Below are 17,409 nucleotides of genomic sequence, written 5' to 3'. Positions count from 1 at the left end.
GTATTTTTGCTTATGTTATGTACTTGAATAAGACAAAACGGCAACTAGAAAAATGATTCCATTTAAAAAAAATATCCAACTTTTCTAACTTCATTATTATTTTACTATATCCGCGCGCCCCCCCCCCAAAAAAACTGCAGGTAACCTACCTTGATATTTATTTCATAAGGAAGGTAGGATTTTAAAAAAAATTCAAACAAAAGCAACCAAGTGTACGCCATGGACCTCTGACAGCACAAGTTTTAAGAATATAATTGTTTATTAAATGAATAATCACCCTGCCTTCCACTGCAAAACAGAAGGTGGCCTCAATAGTGCCCCTAAGTAGTCTCTCATCCAGACCCAAAGCTGCTTAGGTTCAGCTAGGTTCCTGCACCATGTGCATTCAGATCAGGCTCTGGGCATCTGCTTCAAATAACTAAAGAGCTTTCGGGTAAATATCTCTTTTATAATAAATGCTCTTTCAAAGAGCACCAATCCCCTTACTTTTCCACTGGATTTCTGCTGCTGCAGTTGATCAAACTCCAGGAGTGTCTTCCAATCTTGTCGTTTGAGAAAATAAAATACTTCTTCATAGGTCAAATCAATGCGATAGTTAAAATCACCACACCAGAACACATAGTCATGAGAAAACATACTTCTTCCCTGTTTGTGTGTGACAGAAAATTGTATTTTCAAGCACAGATTAAACAACAGAATTTTAATCTTCCTTATTTTCTGAGTGCTGTTTTAGAATTTTCTTCAGAGTATGGCCCATTAATAAATGCTGGGCACTACATTTATTGTTACAACTTTGATCTTTAGTTTCAGTACAGGCCACTATCCTATACTGAAACAATACTGATCTGATAATCTGGCACAATCACAGTTAACTAAAAATAGCTTAAGTGCATATGCAAATCTGTTTTGATGATACATGCTTTTAACTTGGAAAATGTGCTTCAACCAACAGCAATGGCCCACATAGACATGAGGTGCAATGCTAGCTTCCTGGCAGGGGTGTCCCTGACATTTACTGGGAGGGAAATGGAGCGGCGCAGGCATTTGGTTCAGTACAAGTGCATTGGTGGTGCTCCTGCCAGTGAACCTGCCCTACCATGCCAACCTCCCTGCCATTTCCCCCCACCCACTCCTGTTGCCAGGAAACTAGTGTTGTTGGTTCCACCTCTCCAAATGAGCCACTTCCTGTCCACTAAAGTACAATCTTCATACTAAATGAAAGTGAAAATGCCCCCTTAAAACTACAGTCTCACACTACTATAAATATAAATTGAAACCAACTGTAATAAAGATTTACTACAATTCTCAACCATCAAGCTTTTGTTTACAGTCCATTGTTTCAGCTGAATTTAAATGTTTGTTATAAAACCAAGCATAACAAAAACTCAAAACATACCCAACAAAAATATATGCATTCCACATCAAACCATGTCTGCAGCTATAACATCACTAGAGGGCACTGTTAATATGGATATATTTTAATACAGATGTACAAGCTATAATTCAGGCTATCTTTTAAAGGCTTCAGAATAAGCAGCTACAGAATTCCTCTCACACACATGGAAATAAATGTCTGTGCTACGTTCCCTGAATTAAGATTGGAGAGAAGGGAGAATGGGTGGAACTCTACACCCACCCGCCCCTGAATATATTCCTTTTGCTCTGATAGTTTTTGTGGGCGAGAATTCAGCACAACTTCAAATAAAACATTTCAAGAACCTCACCATTGGAAAGCTCAGCTTCTGTGTGATCTCTTTATAGTCCTCATTCCGCTCTTTCACCTGAGACTGACCAGCTGTCAAGTGGCTGCATAGAAAGCATAAGCTGGTGCTATGAAACTGAAAACGGATGGCAACTGCTCCTTTATTGCCAGTTTTCCCTCCCATTCCAGTCTTCACTGTGTCCACTGCTACATCCCTGGGCAGGAGAGAACAGCCAAAGACAAAAAGAAGCATTTGCTAAGGAAATGTAAAGGAAATACATAGAACAATAGGCAGAGTAGACTGTCACTAGGTTGGATGGCCGTCTGTCTTGGATGCTTTAGTTGATATTCCTGCATTGCAGGGGGTTGGACTGGATGACCCTTGGGGTCCCTTCCAACAATTCTATGGCTCTATGACTAGCAAAGAAGGAGCCTGTGGAAGCCCTGCCAAAATGAACGAACATGGAAGGGGCGATACATCTTCATGGGCCTTACAAAAGAGAAACTGCCACTACACTGACTTTATCCAGCTCATGTATTTATTATCTTGATGTGATGTCACAGAACTACACTCCAGGCCTCTCCATCTAACACTTGTTACTCTCCTGTGGCCACACCCTCAACACCCCTGCTTCTGACCCTCTCCTTGAGTGTTTTTGTCTGGCTGAACTGTGTTTTGAACTCTGATAATGCCTCTTGCTTGTGTGTATGAAGGATGGAGCAGGGTGTTTGTGTGTGTACATATCTGTGTGCATAGCAACTAGCCTAGCATACAAAGGTAAACTTTACATTTGTTGCTCTGCCCACTTTCTCCTCTGGCTGCACGCTCACCAGTGGTATGTGGCCACTGGGAGATTTCCCAGAATAAAATACAGCCAACTCCCCTCACCCCAATACATTTTGACCCATTTTTCACCCATTCAAAACTTCAAAACTCTAAATCAAATTTGGCATAACACCACTTCTGAACCTGGGTTTTTAAAAATAAGTTTACAAGGCTTAGATGGAACAACTGCCTTGAAAGAAATATATAGAATTAAACAGAAACATTATATATTTTTTAATTTTGCTCACACTCCTTTGTTTACTCTGCTCTAAAATATAGTTTCCTTAATGGAGTTTCCTTAATGGAGGGCATGTCAAATTTGAAGACATATCAATAAAGATTCCAAGACTCACTGGTCGTACTCTGTGAATTATTCAAGCAGAATCCAATTCAAAGGGAGCAATTCATCAATCACAATTCCTGCCCACATTCTTTGAAAATGAATGGAGTTTGCTGCAAGAATTACAGTTGGTAACAGGATCCCAACAGCAGAATCCTTAATTCAGTGGGTCTTACTTATGTTTAGGATTTCTGGCGCAATCATTAATTATGAAAGTTTCTTTTTAAAGAAAACACGTGCGTAATGCTAAAGCAGCATGAGCAAGAGTGAGTAAATTCCCACTTAATAATTATTTCCCTTCACTTTCACCAAATTAGAATTTGCAGTGAAAGAAGACTTCTACTTGCTCCCAATTCCCCACCGCAGGGGATATACCTGATGAAGGGGACATGGAAAGGCCGTACGAAGATGAAGAGGCAAACACCAACAAGCTGTGCTGATGTCAACAGAATGTATCGATGTGTCCTGGAAAGGGCTTTCTGAAGCTGTTCTCCCCACATCTTCTTATTAGTTGTGCTGCAACACAAGCGTTAATTGCGGTAGCAGGAAAATTGGATAGAGCATGAAATAGTCTTCACTGGATAGAACACAGGGTTAATTCCAGAGCTTATAAATGGCAACTTATTGATAACTCAGGGCTGCATCAGCACTTTATCCAACTATCATGTTCATACAGGATACACTGGTCTTACTCTGCTTCAAAGCCCCTGTGTTTCCACCACTTCAGACCGATAAGACAATAATAGACCAGTTTCTAATAGAGATTCAGAGAAATCAGCATTTTTCATTTCATTCTCTTTCAGACATGTTTGAAAGGCTGCAAAATCATAGTTATTTATTGCACTGAATAAACCCCATCTGAGTGTGGTTCACGTATGAATGAACATCACTTGATTATTCAACACTTGATGCTTTTCCATTGAATGAATGAATGAATGCAGTTTCTATTTAAATTTATTGTGCTTGAATTGATATCAGGTGACATGAAAGATTTATTTGTGGTGATTCGTCTTTGAAGGCTTATGTATGCATGACAATCATCACTTGATGTCAGAGTCAACAGGTGATGAGCATGCATATGTGAACCAGCTATTAGCATTTTGTAAATTATCCACGCACTACTACACAGGGTATAAGCAACTATGTCAATATATATGGAGTATAATACACTTAATAGCTCAGTTTAAGCATACCTAGCATTCACAATATTCCCAGCATTTAATTCTACCATCTCTTCAAATCCCACGGCAAATATGTCAGCTGGACAATGGTCATCTATGGTAACAGGAGGGGGGGAAGAACACATACAAAAGTGAGTTGATGCTTTGTGAAAATGTTTCCTTTTCTAATGTAAAAACAAAATAAACCATGGTTATTAACCATGGTTAAGTGATTTCAATAGTCAGCTGGTCATGTTGAGAGAGTATGTGAGAGACACTAGTGCATTATGCTTGCTTTCTGCAGGCACAGATGCACGTACCCAGCTTTTAGTAAAAATCCCCACTCACCCACAATGCAAGCAAGTATGGTTCTAGCACAGAACAAGGTTCTTCATCAATGGGTTCCCATGTGTCACTGGACTGCATCTTCCATAAACCCCAGCTAGCTTAGTCACTGATTAGGGATGATGGGAGTTACAGTCCAATAGCATGTCGCCCAAGGTCGCAGAACACTGGCATAGAGAAAGGCAGCAGAACTCACACAGCCCATTCCCACGTGGAGCTTTGGTTTTTTCTGTAGTGGAATGCTGCCCTCTTTTATTATATATGATAATCCTAATACTGACTTAGATTTTAAAATATTGTTCACACATGCATGTTCATCACAGAATCCCCCTTTCAGACTTTTCTACCAATCGGGGTGAAATTCAGTGTTGTGTTCTTCCAAACATTCCATCTACACAAACATTGTAGCTGGCCGGGCAGAAAGATTCCTCCCACCCCACTCTTCTAGGGGTTCTCCTGATCCCCAAAACCAATTTTGGGAAAAGGGGAAGAACCATTGCACAATGGAAGTCTTTGTACAGGGTTTCTACTGACAGGGCTGATTAGGTAAATCCTAATGATTAGGTAAATCCTAATGATTAAATGTGAACTAAATTTCAGCTTTTTAGATGGGGTATCTTTGACCACTGGGGGTAAAACTTAAAAGTCCCTCGCTTTGAGTGGAAAACATACAAATGCTGCATTTTCAGACTTCTCTATTAACCACATTATCTTGGACTATTTATGAACAAAACTAGAGGTTTCTAGGTGGTGTGCAAGTAACCTAACAATTTTAATGCCCCACAAACTGAGTTGTAACAAATACAAACATAGACACATATGTATGCATGTATGCAGGAATATGATATGTGTGTGGGTAACGCTTGTCACTGCATGACTAGTGCTCCTTGTTACCTTGAAATTCTGAAACACCAGAAAGCTTCGGGGAATCCAGTAACCAATCTGTTAACTCGCTGGTACCAAGGATATTGCTCTTAAACTGTTTGCCTCCATTGACATTCCAAGTCCCCATAGCAACACGAATTCTCTTGAAGTTTGTGAATTCAAACTGATGCTCTGACATGGCTTTCAAAATGCTAGGAGTCACTGATGGAAAGAAAGGGGGGAAGAGAGTGGGATTTTCTGCCATGAAATAAAACGGACCATATGAATCATCAGAATACCAACATCTCTCCTGATAATTGCTTTTGTTGGCATGCCTTAAATCACTAGGGATAAACATTTCAGGCTATGCCACAACCCACAAGTGATGCTCTTCCTCATAGTTCAAAAGCAGGAACATGAACAGTTTGGGAGCAGCTGAGTAGCTTATGGGAAAACGTTAAGCAGGCATTAGTGCTCATCTGCTGTTGGGCGTTTTGCAGAGTGACAGTGCAATCCTATGAATGTTCACTCAGAGGTGAACTTCTATTGTGTTCAGTAGCATTTATTCCCAAGAAAAACACACAGAATTGCAACCTGAGAATCCAAACCAATCTATATGTATTTTTGCTTTCATGCACATAGTTATATTATTTTAAAAAGTTTTAAAAGACATCATTAATAGGAGTGTGAGATTGTAACCACTAGAACAGGCACATTGGTTACTCAGATTCAAATGCACAAGTGTCTGAATCAGTGGTACAGAAAGCCCAAATATATGCATTGGGGACAAAAACCCTGAACGTCAAAAGGTGAAAGAAAAAGAGGGTGGGTTCATTGTATCCTGCATATATGGTTTTAATTATTGGTGCAAGTTAGATGCTTGGATTAGCCTTGAATATAGCTATTTTCCCAGATGTGTAGTTTCTCCCTCTCTGATGTTGTTTTACGATAGTAAAGGTCTCATGCTGATGATCACCAGGGCAAGATGGTCTTAGATAATAGCACAAATTATGGCATGGCTGTAAAGGTAAAGGGACCCCTGACCATTAGGTCCAGTCGTGACCGACTCTGGGGTTGCGGCACTCATCTCACGTTATTGGCCGAGGGAGCCGGCGTACAGCTTCCAGGTCATGTGGCCAGCATAACAAAGCCGCTTCTGGCAAACCAGAGCAGCACACGTTTACCTTCCCACTGTAGTGCTACCTATTTATCTACTTGCACTTTGACGTGCTTTCAAACTGCTAGGTTGGCAGGAGCTGAGACCGAGCAACGGGAGCTCACCCTGTTGCAGGGATTCGAACCACCAACCTTCTGATCAGCAAGCCCTAGGCTCAGTGCTTTACCCACAGCGCCACCTGGGTCCCTATGGCATGGCTGTACCAGCTACCACCAGCTACCAATTAGTTTCTAGGCCCAATTCAAGATGCTGATTTTGACCTATAAAGCCTTATGCAGCTCATAGAATCATAGAGTTGGAAGAAACCACAAGGGCCATCCAGTCCAACCCCCTGCCAAGCAGGAAACACCATCAAAGCATTCTTGACATATGGCTGTCAAGCCCCTGCTTAAAGACCTCCAAAGAAGGAGACTCCACCACACTTCTTGGCAGCAAATTCCACTGTCGAACAGCTCTTACTGTCAGGAAGTTATTCCTAATGTTTAGGTGGAATCTTCTTTCTTGTAGTTTGAATCCATTGCTCTGTGTCCGCTTCTCTGGAGCAGCAGAAAACAACCTTTCACCCTCCTCTATATGACATCCTTTTATATATTTGAACATGGCTATCATATCACCCCTTAACCTTCTCTTCTCCAGGCTAAACATACCCAGCTCCCTAAGTCGTTCCTCATAAGGCATTGTTATGGTGCAGATGGTGCAGATGTTTTTATCATATGTGGTGGTCTTGTAGTAAGGTTGAAGCTTACTGGGAAATGATATATAATGAACTGAAAAAGATGTTTAAAATAACATTTGTTTTAAAAACCAGAAGCTTTTCTTTTGGGAATTATAAGTGTAGAACTACCCAAACAGTATATAAATTTATTTATGTATGCAACTACAGCTGCAAGAATGCTACTTGCCCAAAAATGGAAAGAAGAAGAAGTTCTGACGAGAGATGAATGGATACAAAAACTTATGGATTATGCAGAAAAGACAAAACTTACTGGAAGAATACCGGTAAGAAACGAGGATAACAAACTTTTTATAAAAGAATGGAAATCGTTTATTGAATATCTACCAACAAATTATAAACAGATAAGACATTGGCAGGATTACTGTAATAACCTGCAGTTTCAAAAGAATATATAATCAAAATTATGAATAAAAGAATAAGAATAAGTTAATTTAGAATATGGAGGAAATGATAAAATAAATTTAAGGAAACTGCAGAAAGAGGAGGAAAGAAGTTGAGGTTTGAAATGTTAGAATGATTGTTAAACTACTGAAATGTATATAAATGAAAACTATGAATAATTTAAATTAAAAAAGAGTGTGAAGACATGAGTATGGGTCTTTTAAGTGGCGACTTCTAATTGGTGGAATGCCCTCCCCTGGCACCATCACTAGCTGTTTTTAGGCACCAGGTGAAACATTCTTATTCATCCAGGCCTTTGAATTTTTATTTTAGCAGGGTTGGGTGGCGTTACATCTGTCTTATCTGTCTTTCTGTCATGGGGCAGAGTTGGAACTGTCTGTCTGTCTTCCCATCTTTTACATATACTATTTTCATTGACTTTTTTCTGAGCTGCAGCTGCTAATTCCTTTACACACCAATACCAAAAAGAAAGAAAGTCAGAACTAAATCTTACTTACTCAGCAATGCCGTGTGGTCCATGAGCATCCTCTCCTTTTCCGCTTGCTCTTCACTGTAGAAATCACCCATAAGCAGCAAGTCAATGGCTTCCTGTTTCACACCATCAAAAAAGTTTGACTGGATTGTCCGTGACACTGAACGCGCCCCGTCCTTGAACTTCCCAACCTGTGTAACAAAAGGATTAATAGCATTTATTTAACTCACAGCGACAGCTTCCAAGAATATGACAATTATCACTTGTCTCCTCTACCTTAGCTTTTCCATCCAAGGCACGGCTGCCTGTAAAAATCCTACTTAGGTTGTGTCCATTGAGGGCCCACATTGCTTTATAAGACTCCAGGAAACGTTCAACTATAGGCTTGGAGTTTAATCCCAGGCTCTCAAGCTGAGTGAACAGAACCTGGATGAGAAAAAAAGAGGCATAAGCCCGAGAGAAACAGATAAGATCACTGCCCTCATCATACCCCAAACTTGCTGCTGGTTGTTACATTAAGGATTTTGCTCAGGATATTAATCTCAAAGCGTAAGAAAGAGCCCTGCTGGATCTGACGAAAGAGCCAAGCATCCTGTCCTCACTTTGGCCAACCAGATATGTATGAGAAAGACACCATCTTTCACCTTTTCACAAGACGGACATAATGCAGGCATGAAAAAGGGGGGGGGAGCATTCCTGCAAAATGTCTGGTGGATCACTCACCTCAAGTGCTATGAAGGACTGAACGGTGTTTGTTCGATCCAGACAATCCAGGCAGTTGGTTCGCAAGGTACCCATCTGCTGACTTCAAAAATCAAGTCAAAGAATGAAAAGATTTAGCATTCCCACAAATCCCAAAAAACAACTACTTTTTAAAAACCTGCTGAAAAGGGAAGAAGGGGAAAGAAGAAGCAGATACATAAATATGTAGAGAGTTGTGTTGTTTACTGTTAGCTTCCTTTGCCCCAATCCAATGAGGATGCAACCTTCCATATGCAGAGTCAATGTACATCTGGAAGCTCGAAAAGGAAAGCACAAACAATTGGTATCAAAGGGTTAAGACACTCACCGGAAACCCGCATGCTCGCCCTTGGTGAAGATGCCTAACTCTTCCCAATGCAACTTCAGCTGAGGCCCCAGCAAATTCTCAAGCTTCTCCATTTTCCCACCTTTTGCAAACTGGTGGTAATCAAAATTAATCATGGGTGTGTCTCCTGCATGGGATGATGCCCAGAGCAACTTCTAATTGCAAAGGAAAGTGACAGAGAGAAAAACCTTTTGTATTCATCATTTGCAGAAAAATATATATGATAATATGCACTGAACTGCTAATCATGATGCTAAGTTGTAAATTCAACAATATTCCCTGCATATTTTAAAATTCAATTCCCTTAGGTGTTTTTTGTTGTTGTTGCACCAATCAGTACTGCTCAATTTATAACCAAAACTAAGGCCTCAGTTAGACTGTGTGGGCCTGTGTCCCACACATCATGTTTCTGCCACATGATGTCACATAAAATATTAGTATGTAGTTGTATGTAGTCAGAATACAGCTTCATGCCAATATGTATTTTGTACTCACAACCTAAATGCCCATTCTATAGTCTCTCCTATGGATTGGAAGATATGACAGAATAAAAATTACACCACCCTGCAAAAGGGCATGAAATAATGCAAAAATTAAAAATAAAGTTGTGATCCAGTTTACTACACCAGCTTGAAAGTACGAATAATAGCACATACTCAGAGTGCAATCCTGTGCTGAAGATACCTGAGGTGAGAGGCCCAGGATTCAAAGGAAGCTCTGCTACCTTAGCAAGAATGCAAGATATGCTGCTGCTCCCCACCCCCCAAATACCAGCAGAAAACACTCCAGGTGCACTGTCAGAAAGCCACATGAGGCAAAGTGCTTATACATTTATTTAGTGTTTCTATCCTGCCTTTTCAGCTGCATTGCATATAGGGAGAGGTATTGGTGCAAATGTTTTAGATTGAGATATTAAACATGGCTGCATTCTTGCTTCCTGTGTTTGCTCACTTAGAACTATTATCAAGCTCATTTCAAAGTTCAAATGGCCAGGTTCCAAAATAAATTCAGGAGAAGAGGCGCTTCAGGCACTGACGATGTTAAGAGTTGCTTATAACTAGAGGAGAGTCATGCTTCCACGGTCTGTTACTGCCGTTGGATCTGTTTCTTTGGTAACTGCCCACACTTCAGTGACTATTTACAGACAGCTGCATTAGGGACCATACTTGGGAATGACATCAGACTAAACCATTACTATCTCAGCATGAATCATTGTTCAAAGCATGGTACCCAATTGTGCAGCTGGGCTACTCATTAACATTACAGAGAAATGACAAATTATCATCTCTAACAGGAATTACAGGTGATACTGAGAGGGAGGATAAGACCTAACAGGGGAGCAATACTGACAATGAACTTCAATGCACAGTGGGAGTTTGTGAGGGAGAAGAAATGGAACCACCTAAGGACTCAGTCCATGCTCATGCCTCAACTTCCTCTCCCTATGGGGTAGAAAGCAGAGACTGTAGTGCCTGTATAAATTTTATGAAATGAATGAATGAATAAGGGTTTGGCCAGCATCAGTTGTAGTGACTGGAGCAAAGTGCCCAGTCTTGATCAACAGGCTTTGATCGACAGGCGTTGATCTTTGATCAACTTGCTTGTGAGGAACAGTGTCCCCCCCCCCCTTGGAGAAGGAGGGAGATCCAGCTCAGACGCAGCACAGCATCACGTATTTTTGCAAACCACTTAGAGGTTTTATTACAATCAAGTGGTATATCAAAACAATATCAATTGTTAAATATATATATTTTAATAAAAGGAGTGGGGACTTCAGGTCCACCTGGGGTTCCAATTTGGGTCCAATAAATCATTTATTCTAAACTGCGCCCACTTGTCAATTAGGTGACATCACAGTGATGGGTAGGTAATGTCACGTGGTGGGTAACAGTGGAGGTGGTGTACAACCCTGCTTGGTTTGGCTGTGTGCCCTACTTCACTGTGGGAAGCCAGCATGGACAATGATCACATTGAACACATCCTGCTCTGTGTGAGAGTCTCCTGCAGGGAATGCCTCTGCATACCAAAAGCCTGCAGAAAGCAGGATTGAACTCCCTGTGCAACAGCTGTTGTGTGGGGAGTTGAAATCTGTTCATTATCTCCCTGGACCTGCCAACTCTTAACAGGTGGGCAAAACCACCTATGGGTCAAAGTTGGCCTGCAGGGTGGAAGGAGATAAAAGATCTGGCTTGCCAGGTCAAAAAGGTTTTCAGGTCATATGGCATGGGGGCTGTTGGGTGGGATGATAAGAGACAATTGTAATAGTTAACTGCATGGGTTCCTCTTTCTTTTCTCAGTGACAAATATGGTTGTAATTTCAAAGGCATTCTGCTATTTAATTTTAAAAATATTTAAAATACAAATAATATGATCTGGCAATCTCTGCTTTAGGTGGAAATATCCTTCCTTTGGAAATATTGATGATTTTCAAAAGAACTGATTTTTAAAATATTTTATTTAACAGGATTTATATACTACTTAATCATCAAAACCTCCAAGCATGTATGTAAAAATTAAAAATCCAGGTGTTAAAAATCAAGCTAATGTAATGTTTTCCAAAATAAAACCAGCAATTTTAAAAGCATAAATTGTAAAATAAAACCACATATTAAAATACATGTCAAATTTACATGTCTGTATAGGCTTAAATAACCAAGAATAGTTTTGTTTATCGATTTAACTGATGCGCTTACAACAGGGGTCGGCAAAGTTTACCGACCATGTGCCAGATCACTCCCATGGAGATCGTCTGTGGGCCGGACTGGCACAGCGAGATGCCAGAAATTGTGTCTGCGCATGCCCAGATGCCGAAAATCGACCCTGCACAGAAGCGATTTTAGGTGTCTGGACATGCACAGACGTGATTTCCGGTTCCAGCGCGTGTGCAGACATGATTTCCGCCGCCACTCGGCGAGTCCCCGCACCATGCTGATTTAGTGCAGCGTGTGAGGGACTCACCAAGCGGGCGGCTCGGTTCGGGGGCAGCTCGTGGGCTGGTAAAACAGTCTTCGTGGGCCGCATCTGACCCCTGGTTTAAAATGACATTTACAATTGACATTGTGATGGTAATTGCAAAGGCTAGACAATAATGCCTTTTTAGCAAACATTCATATGTACAAACTTTATCAAGTCTCCCAATAATCCCAGTTATACTAAACACACATGTATTTGCTTTTTGTTTTTACCTTGAAAGCCCTGTTAAGGACGTCCTCTCCTCCTTTGCTTCCTAACAGGTTAACAATCACTTGTTTACCATATTGTTCTTTCATGAGCATTATATGCCTGCAAAAGTAGAAACAGAATGCTTTGGTTTCATAAATATTAGACACGAACTAGGGTGAAATCTACCTTAATATATTTTTTAAAAAAATCATTTTGAAAAATGCATTGAATTTGCTATAGCTCACAGTTGCTATCTGGTGTCTCAGTTGCATTTTACAACACATTCAAAACATTTTATTTGCAGCTGTATAGCTGAGCCCTAGAACTCTTCATAAAACACATGTGGAGCAGGGACGGCCTTAAAAAACACACAACATTCTCTGAGAAGCATTACAATGGACTGATTCCCTCCTATATCACCTGAATTGCTCTACCTGTGGGATCTTTATCTATTTCAATAGCCGTCCACCACTCTTTGCACACAGCCTTGTGCCATTTACCTGGCTTTAGTAGTTCCTAAGAGGTTGTGTAAATGCAAGAACAGCTTATTATACAGGTGGGGGGTGGGAAATCTACTAGTCTTCAAAACCAACTGTGCAATAAAGGTAGCAAATGCACAGTTAACTTCTTTTTGGTGGCAGATCAAGATCTCTTCCTTCTAGTGCTACAAAATATCCCACCTTTCTAGCACACGAACTGAATTCTCCTCCCTCCCCCTGAAATGAGATTCTTCCCTCAACTGAAGCATCCAGTGCTGTTTGAAGTGTTACAAAGAAAAAACCTAAAATGCTTTTTTTTGTTCCAGCTGGGGGTGTGGGATGGGGGGGGGGTTGCAAGCTTATGTGTGCATACTATACAAGTATTTGGCATGTGATGTGTATATGCATGCTGTGTGTGCTGTATGTGTTCACAGTGAGAGTTGCATGTGCGCCAGCTCCAGTCAAACCCAAAACCTACTTCTCATTTGGCCCCACCTGTCACTAGTATGTGTCCCTTTGGGAGATGAGGGTTAGGCTAAAAAAAAAGTTTCCTAACCCCAGACCTAAATTCTGATTAAGACAATAATTTAAATAAGCCTAGTAACATTACCGTCTTCAGATGTAGCAGCCACAATGCAGATAGCTTCTTTTTCCCCTTAGCAAAACCCCTGACATTTCTCCCTGCTCTACCGCCAGATGCTGGCATAATGACCAGCAGGAGCAATAGGGAAGTGGAGAGCAGCGTGCTGACCCCACAGCCAATATTTGATCCCTTATATATGGTTAGCTCAGCTGGTTAGAGCATGGTGCTGACAATGCCATGGTTGCAGGTTCGATCCCCATATGGAACAGTTGCATATTCCTGCATTGCAGGGGATTGGGCTACCCAATCCACAGGATCCTTTCCAACTCTACAATTCTATGATTCTATGGTTAAGTGTTATGTCTGCAGTTGTAGGGATTCAACCAAAAAGCTTCTCATAAAAAGGTGAGTTTTGAAGTGGGATTTGAAAGAAGAAAGATGTGACACCATCAGGGCAGTCTCGAGCAGGTCAGGCGCCCTGGCGCTGAGGGGTGGAGATCGCTCTGGTGCCCCCGCCCTCGCAGGGTGCAGCATGGCTTCGCGCCTGGCGCCCTGCACCACCGGGACTCTACCTAGAGCTGGCCCTGGACACCATGATGATGTTCTGGGAAACCCTGGAATGCAAACAGTAACATCCGATTTTACTCAGTTATCAGCAGCGTTGCAATTAAACCTACTTGTCAAAAGCAGGAGCATTAGCTTCCAGGCCTCTGGTGAGTTTTAGATGATGGGAGCCAACCTAAGTGGATAACAATGAAAATAATAGAAAGCAATCATTTTAAACATGAGTCACTAGATGTCTCCCTTTTTCATTCAAAGAAAATGTTCCTTAATTATCTCTTAGCAACCACACCGTCACCCCCATATGGCACTCAAAGCACAAATTACACATTTTATTAGCTAACAACACTGACAAATGAATGCAAAATCAAATTAACACCCAGTGAATGGCCATGGGTTCACCTTGCCCAGAATCCTCTATCCAACTGACCCTCCAGTTGTCAAGGTGAGTTTCCTTATTAGGGCCACCGATGAATATAACAGGCATAGCTGCTGGGGGAAACACCACTGAATTCATTGCATTCTTGAATCTGTCCCTAACTCACATTCCAGAGCTCATGTAAGTATCTATTCTGTACATACACAGATATAACTGCTGTCCTAAAGCACAGACCATGCCTGAACCACTGCAGTTAAAAATAAACAAGCAGAAAGTGTTGTCTTTAGCTAGCCAGGTTCAATCGTTTTACAGGATAAACAATCAGCTTATAAAAAGTATTTGAGCTTACAAAAACAAACAGGTCGAGTTTTGAATAATCAATATTTTTTAAAATATGCATATTAAGTTTCAAGGTAACAGCTTCTTTGTATAAACCAGACCATATGATCTTCCCGAGTGATACAGAGATGGAGCCATTCATGATTCAAATAAAGGATTTGTTACAGGTAGGTAGCCGTGTTGGTCTGACGTAGTCGAAACAAAAAATAAAAACAAAATCCTTCCAGTAGCAGCTTAGAGACCAACTAAGTTTGTCATAGGTATGAGCTTTCGTGTGCATGCACACTTCTTCAGATACCACGAAAGCTCATACCTATGACAAACTTAGTTGGTCTCTAAGGTGCTACTGGAAGGAATTTTTTTATTTTTTTGTTTCGAATAAAGGAGTTATTCTCTAAAAACAGTTTTGACCCAATTTGTAGGCAACCATTTCAGGTTGTGGCTGGCAAAACTCTGCTTTTGGTGCCTCCCTTTTTCATTGCCAATGGCTACAGTGTGGCCTTTATAAGAAGCACTGCATCACAGCACACAAGTTTTTTTAATAAAAAAACACAACACCTCAAATCTCAGCATCTTGAATATTAATATCACAAATGTTGGCATAGCAACTTTCAAAGTTACCTTAACCACAGCATCAGGCCTCTTTGACATCTCAGGGGTTGTAAGATAGATCACATCTCTCTCTACAAGGTTAGAGACAGAGCACCAACACTATAGAGGGAGATGGGTACTTCCTCTTCGCAACTGGACCCTTGGTTGTCCTGGCCCCGTTGATGCCAGAACTCCAACCATCAGTAGGGCCAAAAGGAGGCATTCCAAGCAAGGACCAGGAAGCAGCTAAGATCCAAAGACATCACATCCAGAACCAGGGAGAAAGACAGACATGTTCAGCAGCCCCTCTAACTCTTTATTTTGTTCCCATTACAGTCATACCTTGATTTAAGTACGCTTCGGTTTGAGTACTTTCAGTTTAAGTACTCCGCGGACCCTTCTGGAACGGATTAATCCACTTTCCATTACTTTCAATGGGAAAGTTCGCTTCAGGTTAAGTACGCTTCAGGTTAAGTACAGACTTCTGGAACCAACTGTGTACTTAAACTGAGGTACCACTGTATTCCCAGTGGAAAGGAAGCTCTTAAATAATAACTAATCAAAGTGCAAAAAAGGATGGATAATATTCCTCTGTTCTTGCTTCTGCCTTGACACTTGGCAGGGCATTGGATATGGTGGTTAAACTGCCTTCAATCCCACCTCTTGCCTTGGGATTGCAGCCTTAGTGATTTTTGCTATTTACCTGTAGCCCAGGTTGCTCCCAAAAGAGTGGAACTGAGCCTCTGATTTGAACAAAGGAAGAAACATCATTGTCCAAATAGATAGTCTACAGAAACAAGAGAGATAAAGCATATTCAGATCAATGCATTTTTTTGGCTATTTCTCAACTATGTGTATGACTATATTGATTGAAATGCAAAGCTAGATATCAGTTAAGCTTGAATGTGAGGTATCTTCAGGGTTTTTTAAAAAATGGCAAAAATACATGGGAAATAAGACATCTATTTGGACCAAAGAAAAGAATATGTGCTATCTAGACAACTGGACAGATTTGAACAGCTAGCTTGCTGTTGATATGGCAAGTGTGGATCTGGGATGGCCAGTGTGGTGTTTGTACAGAGCCCCCGGTCATTTCACGGACTACCGTATTGACCTGTACACCACTACTTTATTCTTCCGCTGCCACAGATTTTGTGGAAAAAAAACCAGGGTTCCCTGGTGAAGTATTGAGTCTCAGTCAGGTAGAGTTAACAATGAAGATTAAAGTTTAGTTCAAACACAAACAAGTTTTAAAATATATTCGAAATGCGGTCACTCTATCCCCTCTCAGTCTTGTCCCTGGTTTCTAACTCACTCTCACTCCTCTATCTCCACCCCCCAAAGAACCAACCAAACTAACTAACTGTCAAAATCAGGCATCCCCAAACTGCAGCCCTCCAAATGTTTTGGCCTACAACTCCCATGATCCCTAGCTAGCAGGACCAGTGGTCAGGGAAGATGGGAATTGTAGTCCAAACCATCTGGAGGGCCGAAGTTTGGGGATGCCTGGTCAAAACCTCTGGGCTGAGCCTCAAAATCAGGTAGGCTCCGCCTCTGGGCTTTCTTGTTGGTCAACCTATTAACCCTTTCTCTCCCCCAATACAAACGTATCCCCAAAGAATGGGCAAACGCCACAGCCAGTCTTTCAACATTAGGGTTTATGTATGTTTAATAGTTGGATGAATGAGAAAGCTTTGGCCAAGGAAGATTTTCAAATCCCTGCAGACTGTAATATAGAAATTTCACTGGCTGCAATGCCCTCTTATATGCAAATACTAAAGATACATGAGTCCTAAGGTTCAAAGGCTAGTCATTCTAAAATTTAATATAGATTATAATTTTAAAAAATATTAGTTACCCCTGATACATACAAGCAAGCACAATCCCCCCCTCTCTCTCCCCTGCCCCACCCCCAGAAATTTTACACATATTAGGACCACTCTTGGGTAACGGTAAGTGGATGTATTAGCTTCACTTACAACACTTACTAATTTTTGTTAATCACACATTGTGCCTTGGCAACATGTTAAGTAACAAAAAGTCTGAGGACCATCAAGGAAACAAAATAGTTGGGCTGACTAACTTGGTATTCATTTCCTTTCCCAATATGAATTCACTATTTTCCTTCCCCTCCCTAACCACTTATATTTTTGTGATGATCTGTAAAAAAATAATAATCAATCTATCTCAGAACAAACAGTATC

At 41.0% G+C, this 17,409-nt stretch overlaps 1 protein-coding gene across 3 annotated transcripts in view; it reads right to left on the bottom strand.

The window, feature by feature from the left end:
- The window catches only part of SYNJ2 (synaptojanin 2), a 54,803-nt gene that overhangs the window by 15,942 nt on the left and 21,452 nt on the right, over window positions 1-17,409 (bottom strand). For 2 of the 3 annotated variants that reach the window (XR_015949337.1, XM_088667327.1), the window contains exons 5-16: window positions 15,909-15,992; window positions 14,013-14,074; window positions 12,297-12,393; window positions 9,094-9,266; window positions 8,748-8,829; window positions 8,301-8,450; window positions 8,050-8,215; window positions 5,268-5,459; window positions 4,062-4,143; window positions 3,244-3,384; window positions 1,725-1,917; window positions 487-645 (exon numbers count right to left, since the gene is read on the bottom strand). Coding sequence is in view for 2 of the 3 variants with exons in the window: in XM_088667327.1 (XP_088523453.1) it covers window positions 487-645; window positions 1,725-1,917; window positions 3,244-3,384; window positions 4,062-4,143; window positions 5,268-5,459; window positions 8,050-8,215; window positions 8,301-8,450; window positions 8,748-8,829; window positions 9,094-9,266; window positions 12,297-12,393; window positions 14,013-14,074; window positions 15,909-15,992 (1,581 nt within the window). In the remaining variant the exon portion in view is untranslated. The remainder of the gene's footprint in view (window positions 1-486; window positions 646-1,724; window positions 1,918-3,243; window positions 3,385-4,061; window positions 4,144-5,267; window positions 5,460-8,049; window positions 8,216-8,300; window positions 8,451-8,747; window positions 8,830-9,093; window positions 9,267-12,296; window positions 12,394-14,012; window positions 14,075-15,908; window positions 15,993-17,409) is intronic. The other variant, XM_088667328.1, reaches the window with a different exon arrangement.

This window comes from Zootoca vivipara, chromosome 3, assembly GCF_965207765.1.
Source record: "Zootoca vivipara chromosome 3, rZooViv2.hap1.1, whole genome shotgun sequence".
Lineage (NCBI taxonomy): Eukaryota > Metazoa > Chordata > Lepidosauria > Squamata > Lacertidae > Zootoca > Zootoca vivipara.
The sequence above is the reverse complement of the archived record's forward strand: the minus strand, read 5'-3'. Positions and strand labels throughout refer to the sequence as shown.